We start from the raw sequence: 22,594 nt of genomic DNA, 5'->3' as shown, positions 1-22,594 counted from the left end.
AGCGACGTTTCAACAAGCTTTCACAAGTCGTTATCAAGCATATACACAAATAGATGCTTGAAAACGACTTGTGAAACCTTGTTGAAACGTCGCGTTGAAATAAACCATAGTAATTGTTATCCATAAAAGTGTGTTTTGATTCTGAATATCTAGGCTGATACGCGATCCAAAGAGACAAAGAACTATTTACACCCACACTAAGTTTTACTCAATTTTCAATCGATACTTTCTAACGCCAACACTGAATTAACGAATTGGGCACATTATATCCAGTACCTGGGCCAGGACTAGGGTCAGATCATTTTGGTGAATATAAAAGTCATAGTTTGCAGAAAATGTTATGACATATTTCTTATAGCAGGAAACAAAAAAGAGAGTATGTTCTTCTATATTGTTTGCTCTTTCTATGTTGTGCTGTGCTGTTATCCTTGATTGTATATTTAAGACTAACGAAACATTTGTTTCCAACCAAGCTAGAACCAGTAGCAGATAACAATGACATAGATCGCCATCTTGGGTGGCTGTTTCCATTTGTTTACATGTTCTAAAGATGTTTTTGCCTATAAAATAATATACACGTAAACTGATAAACGGAACATGTTAACATCTGCTGCAACATGAACAATCATGTCAAATCTTGAAATTTTCTCTTCTAAACAGCATAATAAACATTAATATTACTCCATCTGTGAATTCTATATCTAAACAATCGTGAGGAAACTATTCCCAGTTCACATTCTTCTTCGACAAAGCGCCATACGTAAAATTTGCTTATAGGTAAATCGAACATTTTTACAATACAAATCTATTGAATTTATGTGTGCGTAATTTTACATACGCATTATGAAACGGACCCCAGTGTTATTAATATGCCAGGCCAGCAACTATTACTTTGATTCACCTGGCCATGGTCACCTCGGAACCATCTTGCTTAACTGTCTCAGATATGCTACAAATCGTCCTAGCGCCTAAAGATTACCCTCTATTCAAATTTGAAAACGTTCTGATATTTCACCATGTTACTAATCAATATCTTCTCTCTGTGCTCGGTATAGCTCGTTTAAACATACAAAGATCTAAAAACAAAACACATTTGATAAGAACTTACCAAACAGTCAGTCTGGCGTAAATCACCCGGTCTACCGGCTATAGTAAACATTGATTCTCGAACAGTCCAGTTATAGTAACACTGTAAAATTTCCACTGCAAAAGAAAATCACGAAATTATAAATTGATGCATCGACAAAAATGAAATGAAATGAGGTTTAACGTCATAGTCTTCCGCACCAATCGGGCTAAAGCGGACGGGAATACGCCAAGCGGTTCTTCACGGATTTCCAACTGTCAAGGGTTATTCTACACGACTGGACCTCGTTTTCGGGCCATGGGCCCCGTCCTGCCCCACTGACAAGGCGAAACCAGACAGGAATATTCCGAGGAACTTTCTCGTCCAACACCGGGATCTCAGACCACATATGGTAGATTCGATAGACATTTAAGTTTAGAAAGTAGAGGGTGTTTTTATTTTATTTAAGAATACATGATTAATAAAACGTTCGTTGTATTTGTTACATATTTCGAAAACAATATCATGTTTTTTTAATATTTCACATCAAATGGTAAGTATTGTAACTATAAAAATCTGACATTTCTTTTATAAACGCGCGTAGGAAATCATTTGCTGTATGTAAATTATAAATGAAGATCAAACATTCCTGTCTCTCTATATATAAGAAACATACCTTAACGTGTCGCTCATCTGCACGTAATCTCCCAGCGTTTGTATAAGATTTTTCTTAAAATGAAATGACATTAATGGGGATATGTAATGCTCCGCTATTCTAACCTGGACATGTTAAAATTTCATGCTAATGGCTGGGACTTGAGCGGATCAAATACGAGCCAGGGGATGTCTTTTGAAATATCTAAGAATACTTTTTCTCGTGAACATTGGAATGCTACGAACCACGCATTATTACACTGATTTCTTACTTTTCGAAATAATTTTTCGTGTAAAAAACACTATTATACTATCTGATATATTTATGGAAACCATATCAGAATACCCATTAGGATAGCACTATATATTACATTTTTTATAATAGGCTCGTAAATAGCTTCAAATAAGCTCAAGTGGGCGAGATATTTGTTGTTTAGTGTTGTCAATTAACCCCCCACTGATTTAAATTCGCCACAATACCATCTCCTTATCACTTTTATACTGTTTTGTCCGTGCAACAAAGTAGGACGTTAAACCTCGTTCATTTCGTTTTATAGTGTTGGGGTTTTTAAGCAAGTTGTGACTGCATGAACATGGGGTTGGCTCACTAACCAGGTCACAGACTGTCCGCGAAAGTTCCTTGGGTTTTCCAACACAGTTTTCCAGTGGCACAGGATGGCGAGCTTGGCAAGCAAAAAGCGTGTAGTCGTTGAGATTGAACGTAACTCGTGCAAACGAATCAGTTTTTTTTTATATTAAAAGCATTTATTGGCGGACACCCTATGCTCGGTAGCGAAAACAGAATTGTTAGCTCATAACTGTAAGGGTTCAATAAAGAGAATTCAAATGACCCTTTCATTTGAAGATGTTATCAACAATGCTGTAACCCATCGTTCATACCTTTGGGATTATCACACGCCAATACAGAAACGTATTATCTTATGTGTTTGTGTCTGGATATTTAGGATATGTATATGAGTTTAAGGATGTGGTGTGGTGAACATATGTTATATAAAAGGTTATATCAATTGTTAAACATATCATTTTAAACACATCTATCATCGCCACCTTCAAACAACTTTAACCTTAGTCTTAAAGATACGTATCTTACACATACTCATCGCCGCCTTCAAACATCTTTAACCCTACTAGTCTTTAAGATACGTATCTACAAACTCTCATCGCTATCTTGTAACAACTTAAACCCTTGTGTTTTACCGATATACGTATCTTGTTTATACTAAATACCCATGTCAAAAAGGTTTCGGTCGTGTTAAAACCAGGAATCAAATATTTTGCAAGACACACCCTAATTTCATGATATATGGAATTCATTAGGGCAATATAGAGCACGTGCTACATTAGATAATGGAAATATTTATGAAAAAATAAACGCGTTTGCCATTACATCGTGCAATAAAAAAGGGAATATTATTATACGCAAAATCCTAATTAAAATATTAGCTTTGTGAACTATCCACATTTGAGAAGTGGTATTAGGTGTTATTGAAACAGTAAGCATATCCTGCCAGTCGTACGAAACTACAAATGATAAACCGTCGGCGCTATTCATAATATAATTATACACCTTTATCACAGCGACCTAACACGAGTATATGTTGACCCTTGGGTGTAAATCTGTAGAATATAAGTAACGATATATACATTGCAAAAGATCGTATGTATGTATACGATTTACCTTCCTCTATTATAAAACCATTGACTATAAGATGTACGGTTGTTGTCAGGTTTCATATAGATTTATAGTGAAAGGAAGTGTGGTGATGAATTGCTTACAGTTCTTTAGATAGAAGACCACACGCACCGGATCCCACTGATAGCCAAAGTTACAAACTTATGATAATAATCATTATCTGCAAATTTTAACTTAAAATTCATGTCGGTGTAATTATGTTAAATTCCAAAACAACACATTACTTCGAAGAATGCTCATTGTACATCATTTGAAGGTATTGAATTTCGATATATCTTGTAGTTGAATGCATTTGGTAATCGCACTGGTGAATGTGCAACTGTATGGACGAGTTAGTTAAGTAATAGACGAAACCATTAACCAATGGACCAATAAGTAAACCAGTAGAAGAACCATTTGACGAACCGTTACACCAGCGGGCGAATCAGTTAATCACTGGATGAATTCGTCAAACATTTTTTAATAGGCGAACCAGGATACAACGTACAAAGAGTAAAACAATGTGTTTTACAAATGGGTGTGAAATTGTGATTGATCTTTAAAGTTACAATTTCATATTTTTTAAGGTCAAAACATAATTATTTCTATGTCTTTTGCTCAATAGGTTGTCAACTCACTATTATACGATCATAGGTGTCATTCTCACACTTAAAACTCATTTACACCGGAAATAATAACACAATTACCTCCCAATTACCTCCCTTGTTTTCTATTCTCCACCATGGAGTAGCTTTTTTCAAACGTTTGAATTTGAAGAGGAAAATGATATTTTTGCCAATTTCTCAACTGACAATAGTGAATTATAGGATTTATAGGATTATTCTTTAACAAGGTAGGACTGTTTATAGATAACATCTATTTTAAGGCTCTATTTTAATAAATTTTAAAAATATAACGTAAAAATATGAAATTGCAACTTTAAAGAGGAATATATATAGATAAGAACTAGATTAATGCTTACCTGATTGATGACCAGAAGGACAGGATGATTCTACAATCATCTGCGCATCATTTCCACACCCAATACTGATTCTACCACCACAGTCAGACATTTTATCAACGTAAGCATAACTTCCAGGGAATGGACACGGACTAGGTCGGCTTCCATGAGCTGAAAATATAGAAATAAATATCATACAATGGCAATCCTTTAAAAGATTTGATCATGACCGCCAGCTAACTATTATTCTAATAGATATTTTTAATTTTGATTATTGTGTGATTGAACTCATTAAATGGCGTTTATTTTTCAGTCACAGGAAGATGCTACGCTATTTTTGATATTCCTGTCGCACGAAGATGATCCACTAAATGTTAGTGTTGATATATTTACACAAGTATAAAACCACGTAATCGTTGTTTATTGAACACAGACTTCCTGCTAAACCTCAAATTTCATATAAACAATTATAAATATGTGAACAATTCCAGATCTAACCAGATACATTAGTGAAAGGCATCTTCACTTCAGTCTATAGCCGTATAAATAGGGTGACCACTAACAAATGAAAATATTGCGATTTATTCTAAGTGACCAAAAAGCAGAATGTTTACTAAACTACATGTACAAGGCGAGACCTAGTTCCTCGTGTTGTTTCTGGATGTCGTTTATTAAGACCATGGCAAATCTTCCGCTTCCACCATGACATGCCCATTGCCCGAGAGATTTTTTCGATAAACTTTTTTCACTACAATTTCATAATCTTGTCCTGAAATATGAATCCAATTCTTTGATAGTTTGGTCTCTCTTTGGTTTTGTCTGAAGGTATTATGCTTAATATATTAGCACTAATATAATGTAATCGCATTAATTTCTTGTTGCAGCCTACAAAAAAGCATTAATGCGTCGAGTCAAGATGATGATCACCATTACAAGTAAGTAATTAATCGCTGTATTAAACAACTATCGAGGCGGATAAATCAGAAATCATTAGCTAGGGTGTCGTTACGTCTATAATATCACAGCGTCTATTTTATCTATGTTTTTATACCTAGTATTTTCACGTTTCGTTAAGCAGCTTTGATGCGTTCTATAATTTGATGTGTTACTAAACTGGGATGTTATATATTTTTTTTGAGTAATGGTCCTCCTTCCTGAGTGATGTTTTCTGACTTGGCTTTCAAAGTTAAGATACAAATTATGGAATGCTTTAGGGACATATGAAAAAAAAACGATGTAAAATACTCGTGCGAGATCAATCAGGAAAATAAAAACCTAAGTAACATTTTATATGTACTTGTTTTATGACCAATTTACATAGAAATTTGGGGCAAAAATATTATGGATACGTGTTATTATCATCTAACGATATCAATGTTAAATGCCTAAAAGAGGCGTATCACGTGTCGTAGAAAAAGTGCCCAAATCCCAAACCATGCACAACACTCTTTAATTTTCAGATCTGAGAAAAGTCATTGAATTTTATTTTAATACAGTTGCGATCAACTGAAAGGCGGCTTAAAGTCCTACAACCGGGATAATAAAGACCAAATACGGGCATACGCCAATCAGTGTATGTTGCGGGACTTTTGCTCAGACAGTGACGATATGGCTTACCCTTATTTCTATTTCTTACAAGCGATCTTTAACGTTGCAATTGTATATACAGGATCTAGAGTTTGTGTACACCCAAAGGACTACACGATTTTCTTTGTTAGAGTTTGAATAAGACTGGTAAATCCCTAGATATATCACTAGTTCCTTATTGAAAATGCCTGCACAACCATGAACCTATGAACTGGGTGTTCAAAGCGATGTTCAGAAATGAATTAATCTTTGTTTCCACTATGGCCGCTCTGAATTATTGTTTGAAACAGTTTTAATATTGTCAGAGGATGTTTTGTGAATTGAATTGTTTAATCTTAACATAAAAGCTTTTTGTTATTGTATTACTAGTTCTTGGGCATGTTCTGTGATCTTGCGGTTTAATTTCCGTTCTAGAGATAAATGAATTTTATGAAATATTGGTTTAAATTTTGAGTTTGTTGATATTGAGTGATATGAGGTTTTGGTTTAGCAAACCCTTGTGATTCATCTCACTTTAAGAGACTTCCTGTAGACCACGTGTTTACTTCCATATATATCTAGATCACATGTTGGCTAAAGACTGGTATTATAATGGTCTTATAAAAATAAACACACACGTGCTTGCCTTATATAGAGTAACAACTATCAAACATTTATAGTTTGCATGCCAGGAAATGTGTGTACATTGCGGGCACAATCAAAATTCGAAATGCATGTTCTGGTAATAGTCACGAACACCTATGTCTCATTCTCATCGTGTGTTACTAGCAGTATTTTAGGTCCTGATAATAAAGACTATAGAATTGATATGCAAGCCACGTGTGTGTTTATGGAAGTTGGATTAAAGGAGAAGTTGAGAATGTCGTTAGAAATGGAGGAAAATATGGCAACTAATTCACACCAGAATAAACACGTCTTCAGCAGTTAAATATCTGTCTAAAAGGGTTAACGGGTTAATGTATCATGGCGTAAAGTCTGCTGGGAACAGTCAAACGTCTGCCCGTATGATTCAAAAAGTTTCATGCAGCAGTGCGTACTGTGTAGAAACGATTTGCGGAAAACGGTGGCTGTTCGGTCTTTAGGATTGAACACTAAGATCATCATGTTAGCACTACAAGTACAGCCCGTCCTCCATACGGGATTGTGGGGAATGAAATGTCACATTTGGGATTCCAAAAGTCAATCTGATATGTTCGCTACTGTTCTGTACCCTAACCACACTTTTGTCTGCGGTATTAGTTCAAGGTTAAAGCGGACGGTAACCCCCAGTGAGCAGCGCTAGTGTGCAGATTATTTTTCAAACTAAGTTATATATTTGTCTGGAAGAACTAATAAGGAAGTTGTTAATGTTTAACTTAAAAAATCGTATTGTATTCTTCTATAACAATGTTCATCTACACCTGCAAAATGACATTTAGATATAAGAAATAAATCTCATTACGATATATACTTGCATAAATAACAAGAAAGAAAATGCATTACCAACCGTGTAGACGTATTTGACATTCAATTCGCCCTTTCAAAGTATTACATTTTTATTTTTGTTAAAGTTGTGAAAATAAAATACTTTTCTTTTTAGAAGAGGTATTAAAGAAATAAAACATTAATCATTTTGTGTAAATTGTGATTGTGGGTGGGCCAGGGGTATATTGTCATGGTGGATTTAAGGTGATACAAAATTGAGTTTAAAGCTCTGGGAAAGAGTGGGCTAGAAATAACAGATTTAGCTAAATGTAAAACTGGCTTAGTTGAAAACTGTGATCGGTTGTCAAATCATTTATTACGTATTATCTGTACCCAAATCCGTGGGCTGGATAAAGATGGATTAAACGTCTTATTTGAGACCCAGCAAAAGAAACGCGATTATTCCCGTCTTTAATCGATGTAGAAATGTCACTGAAATAATCCCTCTCTGCAAAATTGAAAATCTATTCGATTTACGTTTTAAAATTGTAAGCTATAGCTGAACAAATTTAAAGCTTGTCCCGAATGCAGTTTATAGACAGCTGTTAGAAAATCTTTCAAAAATACATACATATATTATAAGAATATATAACTTACGTATTAGGACATGTTTCACAGATTGTCTAAAATGGTGATCATGACATTTTGTAAACTGATCGACTTGTGTGGTACCTGTTAATTTAACAAAATAAAACACAATTTAAATATCAGATTAAACGAACTCTTAAAGTGTATAAGAATTGACTGTTTGATTTGGCATACTAAGTGGCACTTGTAATTCAAGAGAGGGGTTTACTTGAATATGTCGTAATACCATTTTCTTACTAGAGAAAGATCATTTAAGTTACTAAAAATATCACTTCAAAAACCATGTGACTCCATTATTTGTAAGAGAAGTTGTACCGATTTCGTCAAATAGTAATAATAAAATCCTCAAACATTTCATAAAGTATACACTTATATTTGATGAAGATGAGTAAAGCAAATAACTATAGACTTTAATACTTACCGAACATCAATTCTACAACTGAATGACTGTGGCGTACTACTCTTACACATTGGTACTCAGAAACACTGAAATGGATCAAAGCAGTTTATTAAATTTGTTGGCATGTGCCCAATACTAAATATGGTTAGAGAGTTAAAATGATTTCTTGAAAATGAATTAGATTACTTGTCGCACGCTAGTCCTGTCACCCGTACAAGGCGAACAAGTCGCGAGCTTATTTAAGCCACGAATGTTGAAGTAACAAACTATCCCAAAGCAAATTACAGTGGTGCTTTAAATTTAGAAGCACGCTAGAAATCACACGGACATCATGTTGATCTCAGTAGTTTAGAACCATACTGGTATCTGGGCTTTTATTTTACAACATTACAAAGATCGCTGTCTACGGAAACACAACGTGAAGTCCAAAAGACCGCCCGTATATAAAAGGCGATCCTTGTGGCAGTAGTGTTATAATATCAAACATTGTTATATTAGAATATGAAGTCTCTATCAGCCAGCCTTACCATGTATCATTAGTAGTATATGTCAGTATATTCATGATCTCCTTTCCCGCCATATTCGTTGGTATATCGATACATCGGATACTAAGTCGAGTTTCAGTTTGTACATCATGTCCGTATATGGGATCGGCGGCATCTAATAGCCGGAATGTTTCCCGATCTTTATCGACTATGATTCGGTATTTTCCGGCAAGGTCTCGCCATTCCCGAATTTTGGTGAAGAAGCTTGGAAAGGAACAGGCTGGTTGTGGCCAACTATCCCCTCCTACAAAAAATAATTAAAAACACCATTATAATATTGACATTTTAATATACAATGCGGTATTATTTGTAAATCTACTACACTATTACGATGGATTGCACCTGGAATTAAAGAAGCCAAAGGGTAACATCAAATAAAGCTATAAACCTACGTTATCAACGAGAATAGGAAGCCGTTAATTACATGAAATGACAAATGTATTAAATATATCTAATCTTTAGTGTTAATAAAATGTTATTATTTTTCATCATGACGTCATCAGTATAATCATTTTGCTTGTTAGGAGAAGTACAATTCTTAAATCCATAATGCTCTTTCCAGATGGGATCCCGGTCTGGACCAAAAAAGGTCCTCGGGGTTTTTCTGCCGAGACTCTGTGTGTTATTGTTGCAAGAATGAGGCGCTGGTAAGGATAAACGTCTAGTCGTTCGAATGGGATAAAAAACGAGGGCTATTTGTGTATTGCTCGTTGGCTTGCATGTAGAAGGAACGGTTGGATAACGAATGGTTAGAAACACCGCTATCCGGGCAACATTATCCACACAGCACACTACATGGCCGTCTTCATTATCCCAGTTGGTGCAGAGAAGTGGGAAGTTTAACTCCATTCCAACACATTTCATTCTAGTAGACCTAATGCTTTGATATAATCGATTAAACATACAAAACATCCCCCCCCCCCATAATACACTACATGGCGCATGCCTATCTTCATTAGCCCAGTCGGTGCAGATAAGTAGGAAGTTTAACTCCATTCCATCTCACTTCATTCTAGTAGGCCTAATGCTTTTATATAATCGATTAAAAATATAAAACATTTCCCTCATAGCACACTGCATGGCGTATGCCTATTTTAATTAGCCCAGTTGGTACAGAAAGTAGGTTCATTTCATTTCATTCTAGTAATGCTTTTATATAATCAATTAAATATACATCACATGACTTATATAGTGATGGTTAATGAAAGCCATAATTTGTCGATACATGCTGTGCTACTGTATCCAGACCGAGAGAGATAAATTATAAAATTGCCCAAGGCTTAGAGTTATCCCAGAGAATAGCTTTGAGTAGCTTTAAAAGATGAACATTTTTCTAGCCTGTGTAAGAATTAAGCAGGCCAATTTGTAAGGTAAACATATGTTTCTTAGATAAAGACCAATAATTGCTTCAATCATCTTGCGTTTATTACAGAACCTCGTTAAAATTTCCATAAATGCCCAGATAGATAGATTGACGTTTACAGTAAATTGCCATCTCCATTCAGTTTTACGCAAATTCCCTGCTTTACAGAAATTGGCCAGATCTGTAATCACACTAATTTTAAGATGTATGTCTTTCATATTAAGTCAGGAATGCATCGAGAAGATTGGCATGTCATCGCCTAACAGAATATCCAGGAATTTTAAGTAGCCCGATTCTTATTTTAAATGGATGGGGAAAAGTGATCCATCAGTTTCATTTGACTTAATATCTTTTATAACAGCAGCAGAAGTAATTTCCAATAAATATTTCATGTAATTTATGTATACCATACACGTTTTCAGATTTATCAAAAGAAGAAAATGCAGTATTTATAATTTATAATTGACAACACATCAACTACAAAGCAATTGTTCAATTGATTGCAGAATATGTATTAGCTTTATTCCCGCGTTCCGAAAATCAATGCGCGCAAACAAAGTTTAAATTTACGTCTTTTAGTATAATAATGTTTGCGAAGTTAAGGAGATCAAAATCACTTCCTGGCATTCAATTATGTTTTGAGTGAACAGTTGGTAATTAAACGCCATTTATTCTACGGTAGATTTACCATTAAAATTCACTAAATGAATTTCCCGTAACGTTGAAGATCAACATAATATTCTTCAGTTTACGAGCTTATTATCAGAAGACTGTTTGTTAGGTTGGTTTTTGGCCTTCAATCGATTGCTCTTGTAACAAGATTATCTGATATAATTCGCTGCACATGGTGAGTAACTTTTAGAGACGAATCTTGTTGTTTGGGATATCTAAATTGTGAAGTTTCCTCTCTAAAAGAAATATCAGTCCATTCAATTTACAAAGATATGATGCATTGAAAAATTAGCAACATTCGCCGTCCTCTGAAGTCGAAATTCACATGCCACTTAGTGTATTGGACACACTCTTTTGATTGGTATAGTTTTAATCAGAATGAAACCAAGCCTGAAAATGAATCTATGTTTGATATTTAGATTTTCATTTCTTAAATAAATGTTGAATAATCCATTTGGATATATTTTAGCACTGATTAAGGGTCGTTTGCAATGTATGCTTTTTCGTGGCGTTTCCGCGCACGTTTTCGCCGGCGGAAAAAGTCGGTCTTAATACAAATGTTATGGGATCGTTTCCATTTAACCAGTGGAAACGCCGCGAAATTGCAGGCATGAAAAATGGGCTTAAGCCGTAAAGAAAAAACTTTGTCCGTATATTACAGGTCACTGTAATTGGCGTATATTACAGGTCACTGTAATTGGTTAACAAAATTGTTAACCACGCAGAGCATTCTGCACTGACTATTAAAGACAACGCGCATGTTCACTGGCTAGATGAAACCCAGGCCAGATCAACTGAATAGAAACCTCTTACATAATATGGTATTTTCTATCTTACCGTAGTATACACGCAAACACATTAACTGATAAAGAAACGAAAATATGGTCGGAAGTTAATTAAACTGGATACATGAATCATACGTTTTCCACAATATATCCATTAAGAAAGAATAAATACCAATATAAAACTGATACATTGCCTACACCCAACAATACCTTTAAAATCCTTAAATATCGTATAGAACTAGTTTAACATTGACAGTTTATAGTATTGTAAATTGTTCTGGAAGAATTGAATCTGATTGAAAACAGTAATATGAGTATATTTGAAATTATCTACAATAATAGAATGCTGTATTATATATCATCGTTTTATTATCTAGTTTACATTAACTATACATCACGTGATCTATATAGATGCTTTATATCACGATTAGAATATCATGTTGGTAGCATGATTTATAAGACCACCATATACAGGTTTACAGATAGCATGATTTATATACCACCATTATAGATTCTACCCGTCTAAGTAATCAGAAAACATTATTTTTCTACAAAACCCGATATCAGTTTTTCTTCATTAAAAGGCCAATGCGACAGCAGCTCTCGTTTATATTTATTAAAAGCTAAGGGCTGGAATTAGTTTTCTTTGGATAGTGATTTTAAACAAAAACGTAGATTGACGATAGAGATGTAAGTAGTACTAAATTTCAGTTCCGTCAATCTGGTTAAATGGGAAGTTGTTTAATTCGTTTTCTTAAGCGAGTCTCAAGCGAGTGCAAATTTCTAGCGTTTGATTTGGTGCAATGTGTCTAGCCTCGTCCCTCGAGTCTCTTGATACAACTGAGGCTGAAGCGCATTATGGTACACGATTCATGTACCAATAGTAAAATGTTTATTTTGTCTTAAATATTGGATATCAAAAGCCCATCTTATTCCGGTAAGATCACAACATGAATGTTGATTTAATTTGACAAATAAATCGTGTTTTCAATGTTGAAGATTTTGGATGATATTGAGTTAGAGACTTAGCTCCTTTAAAGTCTTGATGCGCGTTTTGCATTTTCGCTCAAATATTAAATTTCTCAAGGCTTAATACACACCAAATATGTACTCAGATTTGTTATTTAACGTTTGATTAAAAACAAGATCAAAATACCTCCCGGCTTTGATTTAATCGGATTTAAACTAGGCCCACCAGGTTTCTCCTTTACCTATAACAAGCGTCTTGTTACGTTCAATTAAATTTTCATTTAACATAACTTTGTAAATACTGAACGGCATTGAAACATACATGGACTGATATTCCTTTTAGAGATTCAACTTTCAGTATGTTGTAGATTGTAAGTTATTAATATTGCTTAAAATGGCACATCGGGAGTTTCAGATTCACGAGAATACCGGTAGTAAAATGAATAATGTATAACTTACTATGATGTAAAACCATGGTCATACCACCCACAGATGGCGACTGTAAACCAAGACACGAAGCATCGGCTGACATACTCATCTCTCCTCGTGTACCCCAAAAACTAAACATCTGAAAAGTGAAAAAATTATCAAATATATTACATCAAATATTTAAAAGTGATCGATGACTGTTAAATTTTATGAACACCTTCTTGGAATATGTAGAACATTAAACCTCATTTTATTTCATTTCTTGTAATACGAGAGAGGAGAGAAATGGTGATTACCAATCACAATCTAGATCATTTCGGGACTAGCATATGGTTCAATTTTATTTCAATAATTTGCTTGCGTGTAGGAGTCTTTAGCAGTAGGAGGAAACCGGGGGAGGACCCGGAGAAAACTCATGAGGTGGGATAGGCGACCCTACTCTTTGTCACGCACAACCGGGGACCGAAACCATACCAGTTGGCGCAATGACAGACCTTATGATACAACGCACACGCGCTAACCATTAGGCCATCCAACCCCCTAATTCTAGAAATACGTAGGTAGTTTATAGTACCAATGAATAAAAGAGTTTGTGACTTACAAAAAATATTAACCTCTAAATGATCGTGTTTGAACAATTCCGGATATAAAATGATTGGCTGACCTAATTCTGTACAAGCAAACACAAACAAAAAATAAACAACTACGTGTAATAACTATAATGTTGGACTGAGGCGCCAAAAATAACGAAGGAAATATCAATCAATCACGACTTATTAACCGAGGAATAAAGTTAAGAAAGCTTGCATTTATGTATGAGAATTTCAGAAAAAATCGACCCTGCCATTTGTCTCGTGATTTTCCATCAATCATAAAACTGATGCTGTTCTATATTTGCCGTTACATCTATTTTTCTCCCGTTCAGTTTGTCCTGTCAATTACCAGAACAAGCTACCACATTTCCCGCCAATATTGGCAGTGAAGTCAAATCCAGCCAGTCACTTGAATACTATCATAATGAAAAAGGGAGTCTGGATGAGCTAGACTAACGATAAGGTAATTAAATCACAGTTAGCTAGACGCACATCTTAGGTCATCAGATGTGAGTTACTCGGGTTGAACCTATTGCCTCATCAATCTCTAAAGTAGCGTTTCTCCTGTTCAGACAATCAACCTTCTAAGTTGTCAATCAAACGCTTGAATAAGTTTTCTTCTCGTACGTGTTCGGTAAGAGATAATTCACAAGACATCTTACTCGATTATAAATATCTTCTACAGTGTTTTTTAAATGTTTTATTTTATCACTCAAGTTGTAAAAATCAGACAATAATGGTTTCTCACACTCTCTCCTTTACATCACACACTTCCGACATTTCGTTTCGCAAAATTTGTGTAAAAATTGGTGGTAATTGTTAAATCTTTCAGGAGAATCTGGCCATAATATCATGCGACATGTTTAACAGTTCACGTCGATGATTTCAACCAAATAATCGGTGGGTTCAAAATCAATTCATAGTAAAAGATATTTAAAAGGGGTAAAAGATAAATATTATTTGCCGTGAAATCTGGCCGGATATCGAAAGCACATAAACAAGAGGAGTAACTTTATCTGTGATACAACCAGATTAAAATCACCAATGATTCCGATAAGAAAACAATCTGCGATTCGTACTGTTAAAATGTTAAATAATAGATGCTTTAATAAACACTATTCTCTGACAAATCTAATCAAACTGTAATGTGTTGTGTAACAAAATGCAGCATCAGTGTTCGTTCATTTTGTATCGTCCATTTTGTATCCACGTCAAAATTTTACATTTGTAGATTTTATGACATTTTATACATTGTTGCCTTGGACTGTCCATCTAAATTAAACATTTTATACCGAAAATAAAATACTTACAAAGCATCGATACATCTGTTCTCGACTGACCATCGAACGGCTCGTAAATTTGCCATATAAAAACCTCTCACCATTGTGCCACGTGGCATAACACTGGAAATTTAAATCTGAAACAGATATATAAGTAGATTAGACACACGTGCATCTACTAATACGTCGTTCTAACGCTTATATTGCGGTAGTTTTACTTTGTCGACTGAGGGCATAGTTGGGAGTATATACACCCGTCCATAAATTCTAGTCCATAACTGCCTTTGAGAAGGATTTTTAGTAAACTGTTTCATCTTGGCCTCTTCGAATAGGCTGGCTTAAAAATTGTCGCCTCTTCATATAGGCCGACTTCAAAATTGTCGTCTTTATCTAGATTATTGCATCAACATTTATTATACATATAGTGGACATTCGAGATTGTGTATGATATCCGTGTGCGTAATAAACAATAACCTCTAACCTCTGTTAGAACAGTTTAACTGATGTCGCTTATTGAACATATTATAATCGTCTGGACGTCATGTTATTCCAGTTCTGGTGAAATATGAAATCAAATCTCTGATTCTTCACTAATTGTAGATAAGTCATGAACTCCAAGATAAAAAACACCACGGCTAGAAATCCCTAATACTGTGATGCGTGATGAAAATAAAGAAATCAAGATTCGGATACTGCGATGCCATAGTTCTGAATGGTTGTAAGTGTAGGATCACTAATCACATTGAGAGGTCGTAACTTCCACAAAAAATGGGTTTTTTTAATTTTGATTTCCTAATTGCGTTATTAAGATTGAAATAGGTTTTCTCTCATATCTCAAAAAAATAAATTTGACATTTTTGAGACTTAACACCTTTCCGAACTATAACATCAACTGGTTAATCAAAACGACCTATGTGAGAAGTGGACACGGGGCTTATAGAAATTGCAACTACAGAATCACCTGTAGTAGGTTATTTAATTCCGAGATACTATAGGTTATTATTATAAATGTAAATATTCTTACTTAAATTATGAGTTTCTGGTCTATGGTGACAATGTCGAAACTTGAATTTAAATCTGGAACTATCTGCGCATGCCTGAATTTCCGACATGGGTTCAGCGCATTCGGTGTTACTTTCATTCGTGTACGAGAATAAATATGGGCCTTGGAATGGACATTGGACTGGTTCACTGTGAACTGTAAAATAACAATGATGTTGTTAGAAACATAAACAAGTCACAAAAAATACAATCAATCAAAGGTTGATGGAAGTATATAACCGCCATTTATAGAGACAATTTCGCTCTTATCTAGTCTCGGGCCACTTCTTTCCTATTTCTTACAGACAACCAAACTTTCATTTAATTCCAGCTTTACACAATTCCTGGATGTCATAATGCATAACATAAAGTATTTCAAAATACCCAAGAAATAAGAATTGATATATAGAATTCTCCAAAATGCGTTCATTTTACACAGTTTGCTAGTTGAAATTTTGTCTAGTCAGTGTGAAGTGTGCAATCTTGGTCCCATGGAATATTAGAACATTTATCTCCATTGATGGGCCATGTTTTAGTTCAATTTAAAACAGATAAATGTCACAATTAACAGACCTCATGATAAACAATTGTTATAAAAAACAGAACTAGTGGTGAGGTTGATAAAAATGTGTTTTACGATCGGTGAGTATTGTTCTCCTGCTAGTCGACTGATAGTGGGTATTATTTTTAGTGGGGGACTGTTAGGTTTAATGGTCGATAGGTATTAAAGGGCAAATCAAGTCACTGCAGTTGTTGTTATATTCATTACTTAACTTTAATCGCTCAGGTTATTCATATAGCATCACGTTTCAGGTTGTTCATTGTCGGGTCTTATTTAACATTAGACAATGAATTAAACACTAACATAGTCGTATTGCTTTATTCAACCCGGAAATTGTGTTACAAACCAATCTGTCTTCAAATAAGGCATTCTATTTTTTTTCATTTATTACAGAAATATAGATACATTTATAAAACATAAATTTGACATACCTATGCATGTCTCAGTAATTAAACAAAAATAGTTACTAATGACCTTCCCCTTTACGGTGTAATTCAGACAGACAGGGGTATTGGTTTACATAATGCGAGAAATTAAACCGCCCCTTCACATATGTAATGTGGCTATATGAATGTTATTTTATATAACCCAAAAGAAAGTGAACTGCTCCTTTAATATGGTATGTTGGAGTATTTTTTTTATATAACCTGAGAAAGTGGACCCATCCTTTAAGTGTGTTATATGGATATATATGAGTATTGTTTTATATAACCTAGGAAAGTGAACTCACCCTTTGAGGGTGTTATATGAGCAGGTAAAGTGTAGAACATGTGCAAAGGTTATCGTGATTATATCTTAAACAAGGTGTCAATGAGATATAATTACTCCCCTGTAACACATCTAAACATGATAACTCTAACAGTCTGGTTTATTTCACAATCAGTGACTGTGATTTAAAGGGAGAATCAAGGGAGGAAAAAAAATAACCAGTAGGTAGTAGAAATGGCCTGTATGAACCCAGTTGTATCCTATTAAAAACAACTGAGCATTGTTGATGCTTGGAGAACAAGGACTTACAACTGGTCGGTATGAAGGGGTCCTACCAATCATCTACAACGACATACAAGTGATCTCTATGAAGGGGTCCTACCAATCGCCTACAAGGACCTACAAGTTATCTCTATGAAGGGGTTCTATCAATCACCGACAAGGACCTACAAGTGATCTCTATGAAGGGGTTCTATCAATCACCGACAAGGACCTACAAGTGATCTCTATGAAAGGGTTCTATCAATCACCGACAAGGACCTACAAGTGATCTCTATGAAAGGGTTCTATCAATCACCGATAAAGACCTACAAGTGATCGGTATGAAGGGTTTCTATCAATCCCCGACAAGGACATACAAGTGAAGGGCTCCTATCAATCCCCGACAAGGACCTACAAGTGAAGGGCTCTTATCAATCACCAACAGGGACCTGCACGTGATCGATATGAAGGGGTCCTATTAATTAATCACCGACACGAACCGGCCAGAGCGTTTTGTTTTGGCAATAGCGCCCAAAGTATTCAAAACGTGATCGAAAAGATATGTTATCGATGATTTCATAAAAGATCTTCAAAAGAAACGCTTATTTCGCTGTTTGGTAGGACCGGTGTGAAGTAATTTAAAGGTGAGGTCGAAAGGAAGGTGTAAAGAAAGGGGAAATTACCTTTGACAATGGTAAGAAGTGGGTCATCGCCAGTTATATGTCCACAAACATCTCGTAATGAATTCTGTTTATAACAATAACCTGAAGAATAAATAAATAAAATAATTTAAAAAAAAACATACAAAAACAACCCCCCAAAATCCCCAAATAAACCCCCTAAAACCCCCCAACAAAATATACATATAACTGTTATGAATGAGATCAACAAGACGCGTTGTCGGATACGATGTCCTTCCTGGTGGCAAGAGTACATAAAATGAAAATATTAAATAGTATAGGAATTAATCTGTCGTAATGGGTAACCACTGACAAAATAATGGGCGGATATTTTATTATTTCTTTCAAACAAAAAGTTTAATTGGAAGAATACAGGATTCAAAAATGAACAATCCAAGTTCAATTAGTGTAAACTGGTGCCATGCTATAGATTAATCCTATAATCAAAATCGAACATGTAGCCAAGAGTAATGGACATAATTAACCAAGCAGAAAGACGGGTTAACATGACAATCAAACCCGACGTCACTGGGTCACTAGTCACACGACATGAGGGATAGCTTATTGTTTAAATCAAAATTACAAATTTATGACACGGTGTGCCCCAGCAGCAGGGATCATCAATTGGAAAATATATTAAATAGAATGGTCTCAGACAATTGTTATAATGTCTTGATCAAATGATGGATTTTTTCACGTTCAATAACATCACCTGTCACGTGGTTCAATGAATTTAATATGTCACATGATATTGATGTCATGGAATCTGATTACCATGGAAACAATGAGTAACAAATAGAATATTAGTTTTAACAATATGAATCAGAAATAAAAATTAATAGAAATAATTTGAGATATAACAAGATCGTTTATTACTCGTGATATCAGATATAATGATCACAAATATCTACAGAACGTCGACATTGTTCGTGTCATATTGTTGTCATGTCAACTAGTGTCAATTTCTATTAGAATTGAAATCTCTTAACACATGTTGATTCCCTTAAAGAATACAATTACAAACTAGTGAATGTCTTAAAGGTCAGGTTTTGATTTCGATGCATCGCTATCAATACAGAAATTCTTCATCTAACCTTTGTCAGTCTTAACAAAACAATATGGACATCTTTAGAATAATTTCAGTTTCTGAGACATTCAGTCGGTTTAGATATTTTATAGATATAGTTAAGTGGTCGTAATTTTAAGCTGTCGTTGTTCTGAATAAACTAATCGGGGTCTTTGGGGAAATTCAAGATTTTAAACAATGTCGCTATTTGTTTATAAAGCTAATGTTTATATGAAGCTATAATTACCTGCTTTATACTGTAAGATATTTTTATGTCGTGGTGTAAATACTAAACATCTAAAACACAGTTGACTTCTGAAAAAAAAAAGAAAGAAAAAACTTGATGAATATGTTAAAATTTATATCAGAGTAGAGGGCTGGGCACAAAATAATGTCAATGAACAGAGAGGATCATCAGTACCACTGTTGATAAACATATCGTTACATAGCACAGATTACGATAAAAATGGGCTGTGATATACTTCCAAGCGAAACAGAGTCGTTAACATCCATTACCCCTTTATTCTAAACCCTAAATCAAATTTGTTTCAATGAAAACATTGATTAAATCCGAGATAATTCTACTATAATATTATTACTCTTAGGTGGATATGTATACACATATATCCCTTAAACATGTCGGAAAGGGAGGAACCACGGTTCCCATTTCAATATCATCCCTTTATTCGTCGCTGTTGTCAGTGATGCAGGACGGGGGGCCTGACAAGGACAGCTGTCTACTCGTTCGGATTGGACGAAAAGCCGATGTCCCGTGTACACATTGGCGTGCACGTAAAAGATCCCTTGGCAGTTGGAATTCGATATAAGAGTAGGCCGTAGCGCCGCTGCCCAGGCAAAATTTCCCTCATAGCACACTGTATGGCGTATGTCCGTCTTCATTAGCCCAGTATAGGAGCAGAACAGTATGACGTTAAACCCCATTTCATTTCATTTCATTCGCCGCTGGATAATACTTATATACAAGGTCAGCATGATTGACCACGCACAGCAGCTTTACAAACTTCAAATTGTCGCATTTGTTTTAAACTTGAAATATTTCAATTCATAATACACCTTTCAAAAAAGAATCCCCCTTTAATGTTTATCTGGACTTAATGAAATCACCGAAAGCTTTTAATAGTTTCGAAATTTATAATATATGACATTTTCCAATAAATAAAAATCCCTTTAAAGTTTTATTTGGCGTTAATAAATTGTCCCGTCTAATTTTACTTCCAAAGACTCACTAGGGAATAATGTAAACGAAATCAAGTAAAAAAAAACTACATTAACTTTAATATATCATAATATAAAACAGACAGTGGGTAATTAAAAGTAAGTGCTATAATAAATTTGATTACTGAAAGAATTTAAACCCACGCCAGTGGAAATCTGATGATTGAATCAAGATAAAGATCTTAATATTAAAGACAGACTTTGATAAACAGTTTATCATTTTTATTACATCATAGATTTTTTTTTGTCTCTCCATAAAATCTGGGATTAATAGACAAGGTGGGTCAGATAAGATCGGTTTATGAAAAAATTCTTAGACGAATAATTCTATGGTCAGGTGGACCCCATATTTGATTATGGTGAATCGAGGGACATTAGTGCATATTATTAAGATATGCCCTAAAACAATTCTTGTTAATGCTAATATTAATAAAATTCCATTCATAAGATCAGATGAAATCAATTCAGACCATGCCATATATACTAAGTGTTAGAAGAATGTAATCATTTAGGACTGCCCAGAAATGTCAAGGGTGGAATTTGTAAGTTACATAAGAAACATTCATTTGAACACGTAGACTATTTATATTTAAAGGGGCATTATGGGAGATTAGATGAAAAGCTATAATAGTTAAATGATAGATAACGTAAACAGAATATGCTGAAAATGTCAGTCAAATTGCTCCACCCTGAACCGAGATATTAGAGATTGAATTTTAGACCTAGCTTTGGTCATCATTACTAAAGCCAGTAAGATTTAAAAAAACAAAGTTTCGATAACCCATTTTGACGTTAAACCATCCATCACAGAATGTATTCAAATCCAGTAAATATCGCAGGCTAGCATTGACATCGAGAGTTGATTATGATCTGAATACGTTAATTAATGTCTAATTAATAATTTAGATAACATTTCAGGCCTAAAGAAAGGCCTGCAATAGGCAGAGTTAGCTCTTGCATAATGTATGTTTAAGGTTCTGTTGTGTTCTCAGCTGCCTTATAGAAGTCTCCCACAATCATGTGTACACCCCACGTTTAGTTTGACTAAATAGGCAATTTCATTGGGTAATCTCCCACATGAGACAGAACGATGTTTGTTTACAACACGAAATAGGGTCGATGTTAAATATTTTATATAAGTATCGGTGGGTGTCGTGTATTCGTTGTAACACATTTCTTATTTGTATTCGCAGTCTTCACTTTAATTTGTTGTTCATTTTGACCATAAACGTGTGATTAAATCAACCCAATTCAGAATGAAGGGATTAGAGTTACGTGACACTGCTCAATCTTTTAATTCCAATTTACACAGTCAAATAATTGAATTGATTAAACAAACAATTTAAATGATGGCAACCAATCGATTTGTGCAAATTTAGTATAATTTATTATGTTTTATCGTTTGATTTTAAGTTGGAGGGAGGACATTAATACCGAGGGAGGACATTATACCAGCCGGATAAGTAGTCTCTAAATGTAAATAACCAATTCGATTAAATTAAACAAACAATTTCAACAGAGCCAACCAATGAATTTATATCCAATTAATATGTTACTATAGTGCTGAACAATTCTATCATCAGCTTCACATATTGTCATATTTAGATATTGAGAATTACTACTGAATACAGGGCAAGTCAAGTAGATAATTGAAAAGAATCTAAATTGAAACGGAATAAAAGAAAATAATTCCTAATCGTGTCGGGTTCACAGTGTTCTAACAGCGGAATTAATTCGTAATAAAGCCAGTGGTATTAATACCTCATCATGCTACAGCATGGGATTGTGTCGATCGCTGTTAACAATAGCGCATATGGAGCATCATTTAATTTGATTGATTTGTCTAAATCTATAAATTAGTGAAGCGTTAATACTAGTATATATCAATAACGTAATCCTCTTTGGTGATCGTGTACATGCTGGTAGAACACGTACATGATCCGATGTTTTGTCCTTGCAACATCCGTTCGTGTAAGATGCATTCTTGGACA

At 34.6% G+C, this 22,594-nt stretch overlaps 1 protein-coding gene across 1 annotated transcript in view; it reads right to left on the bottom strand.

The window, feature by feature from the left end:
* The window catches only part of LOC126818931 (uncharacterized), a 148,576-nt gene that overhangs the window by 5,953 nt on the left and 120,029 nt on the right, over positions 1 to 22,594 (bottom strand). The window contains exons 3-12 of the mRNA XM_050546628.2: positions 19,615 to 19,682; positions 18,305 to 18,385; positions 16,074 to 16,247; positions 15,080 to 15,186; positions 13,207 to 13,315; positions 8,941 to 9,202; positions 8,435 to 8,499; positions 8,023 to 8,097; positions 4,396 to 4,545; positions 1,109 to 1,203 (exon numbers count right to left, since the gene is read on the bottom strand). Of these exons, the coding sequence (XP_050402585.1) occupies positions 1,109 to 1,203; positions 4,396 to 4,545; positions 8,023 to 8,097; positions 8,435 to 8,499; positions 8,941 to 9,202; positions 13,207 to 13,315; positions 15,080 to 15,186; positions 16,074 to 16,247; positions 18,305 to 18,385; positions 19,615 to 19,682 (1,186 nt within the window). The remainder of the gene's footprint in view (positions 1 to 1,108; positions 1,204 to 4,395; positions 4,546 to 8,022; positions 8,098 to 8,434; positions 8,500 to 8,940; positions 9,203 to 13,206; positions 13,316 to 15,079; positions 15,187 to 16,073; positions 16,248 to 18,304; positions 18,386 to 19,614; positions 19,683 to 22,594) is intronic.

The sequence above is a fragment of the Patella vulgata genome, chromosome 4, assembly GCF_932274485.2.
Source record: "Patella vulgata chromosome 4, xgPatVulg1.2, whole genome shotgun sequence".
Classification (NCBI taxonomy): Eukaryota; Metazoa; Mollusca; class Gastropoda; family Patellidae; genus Patella; species Patella vulgata.
The sequence above is the reverse complement of the archived record's forward strand: the minus strand, read 5'-3'. Positions and strand labels throughout refer to the sequence as shown.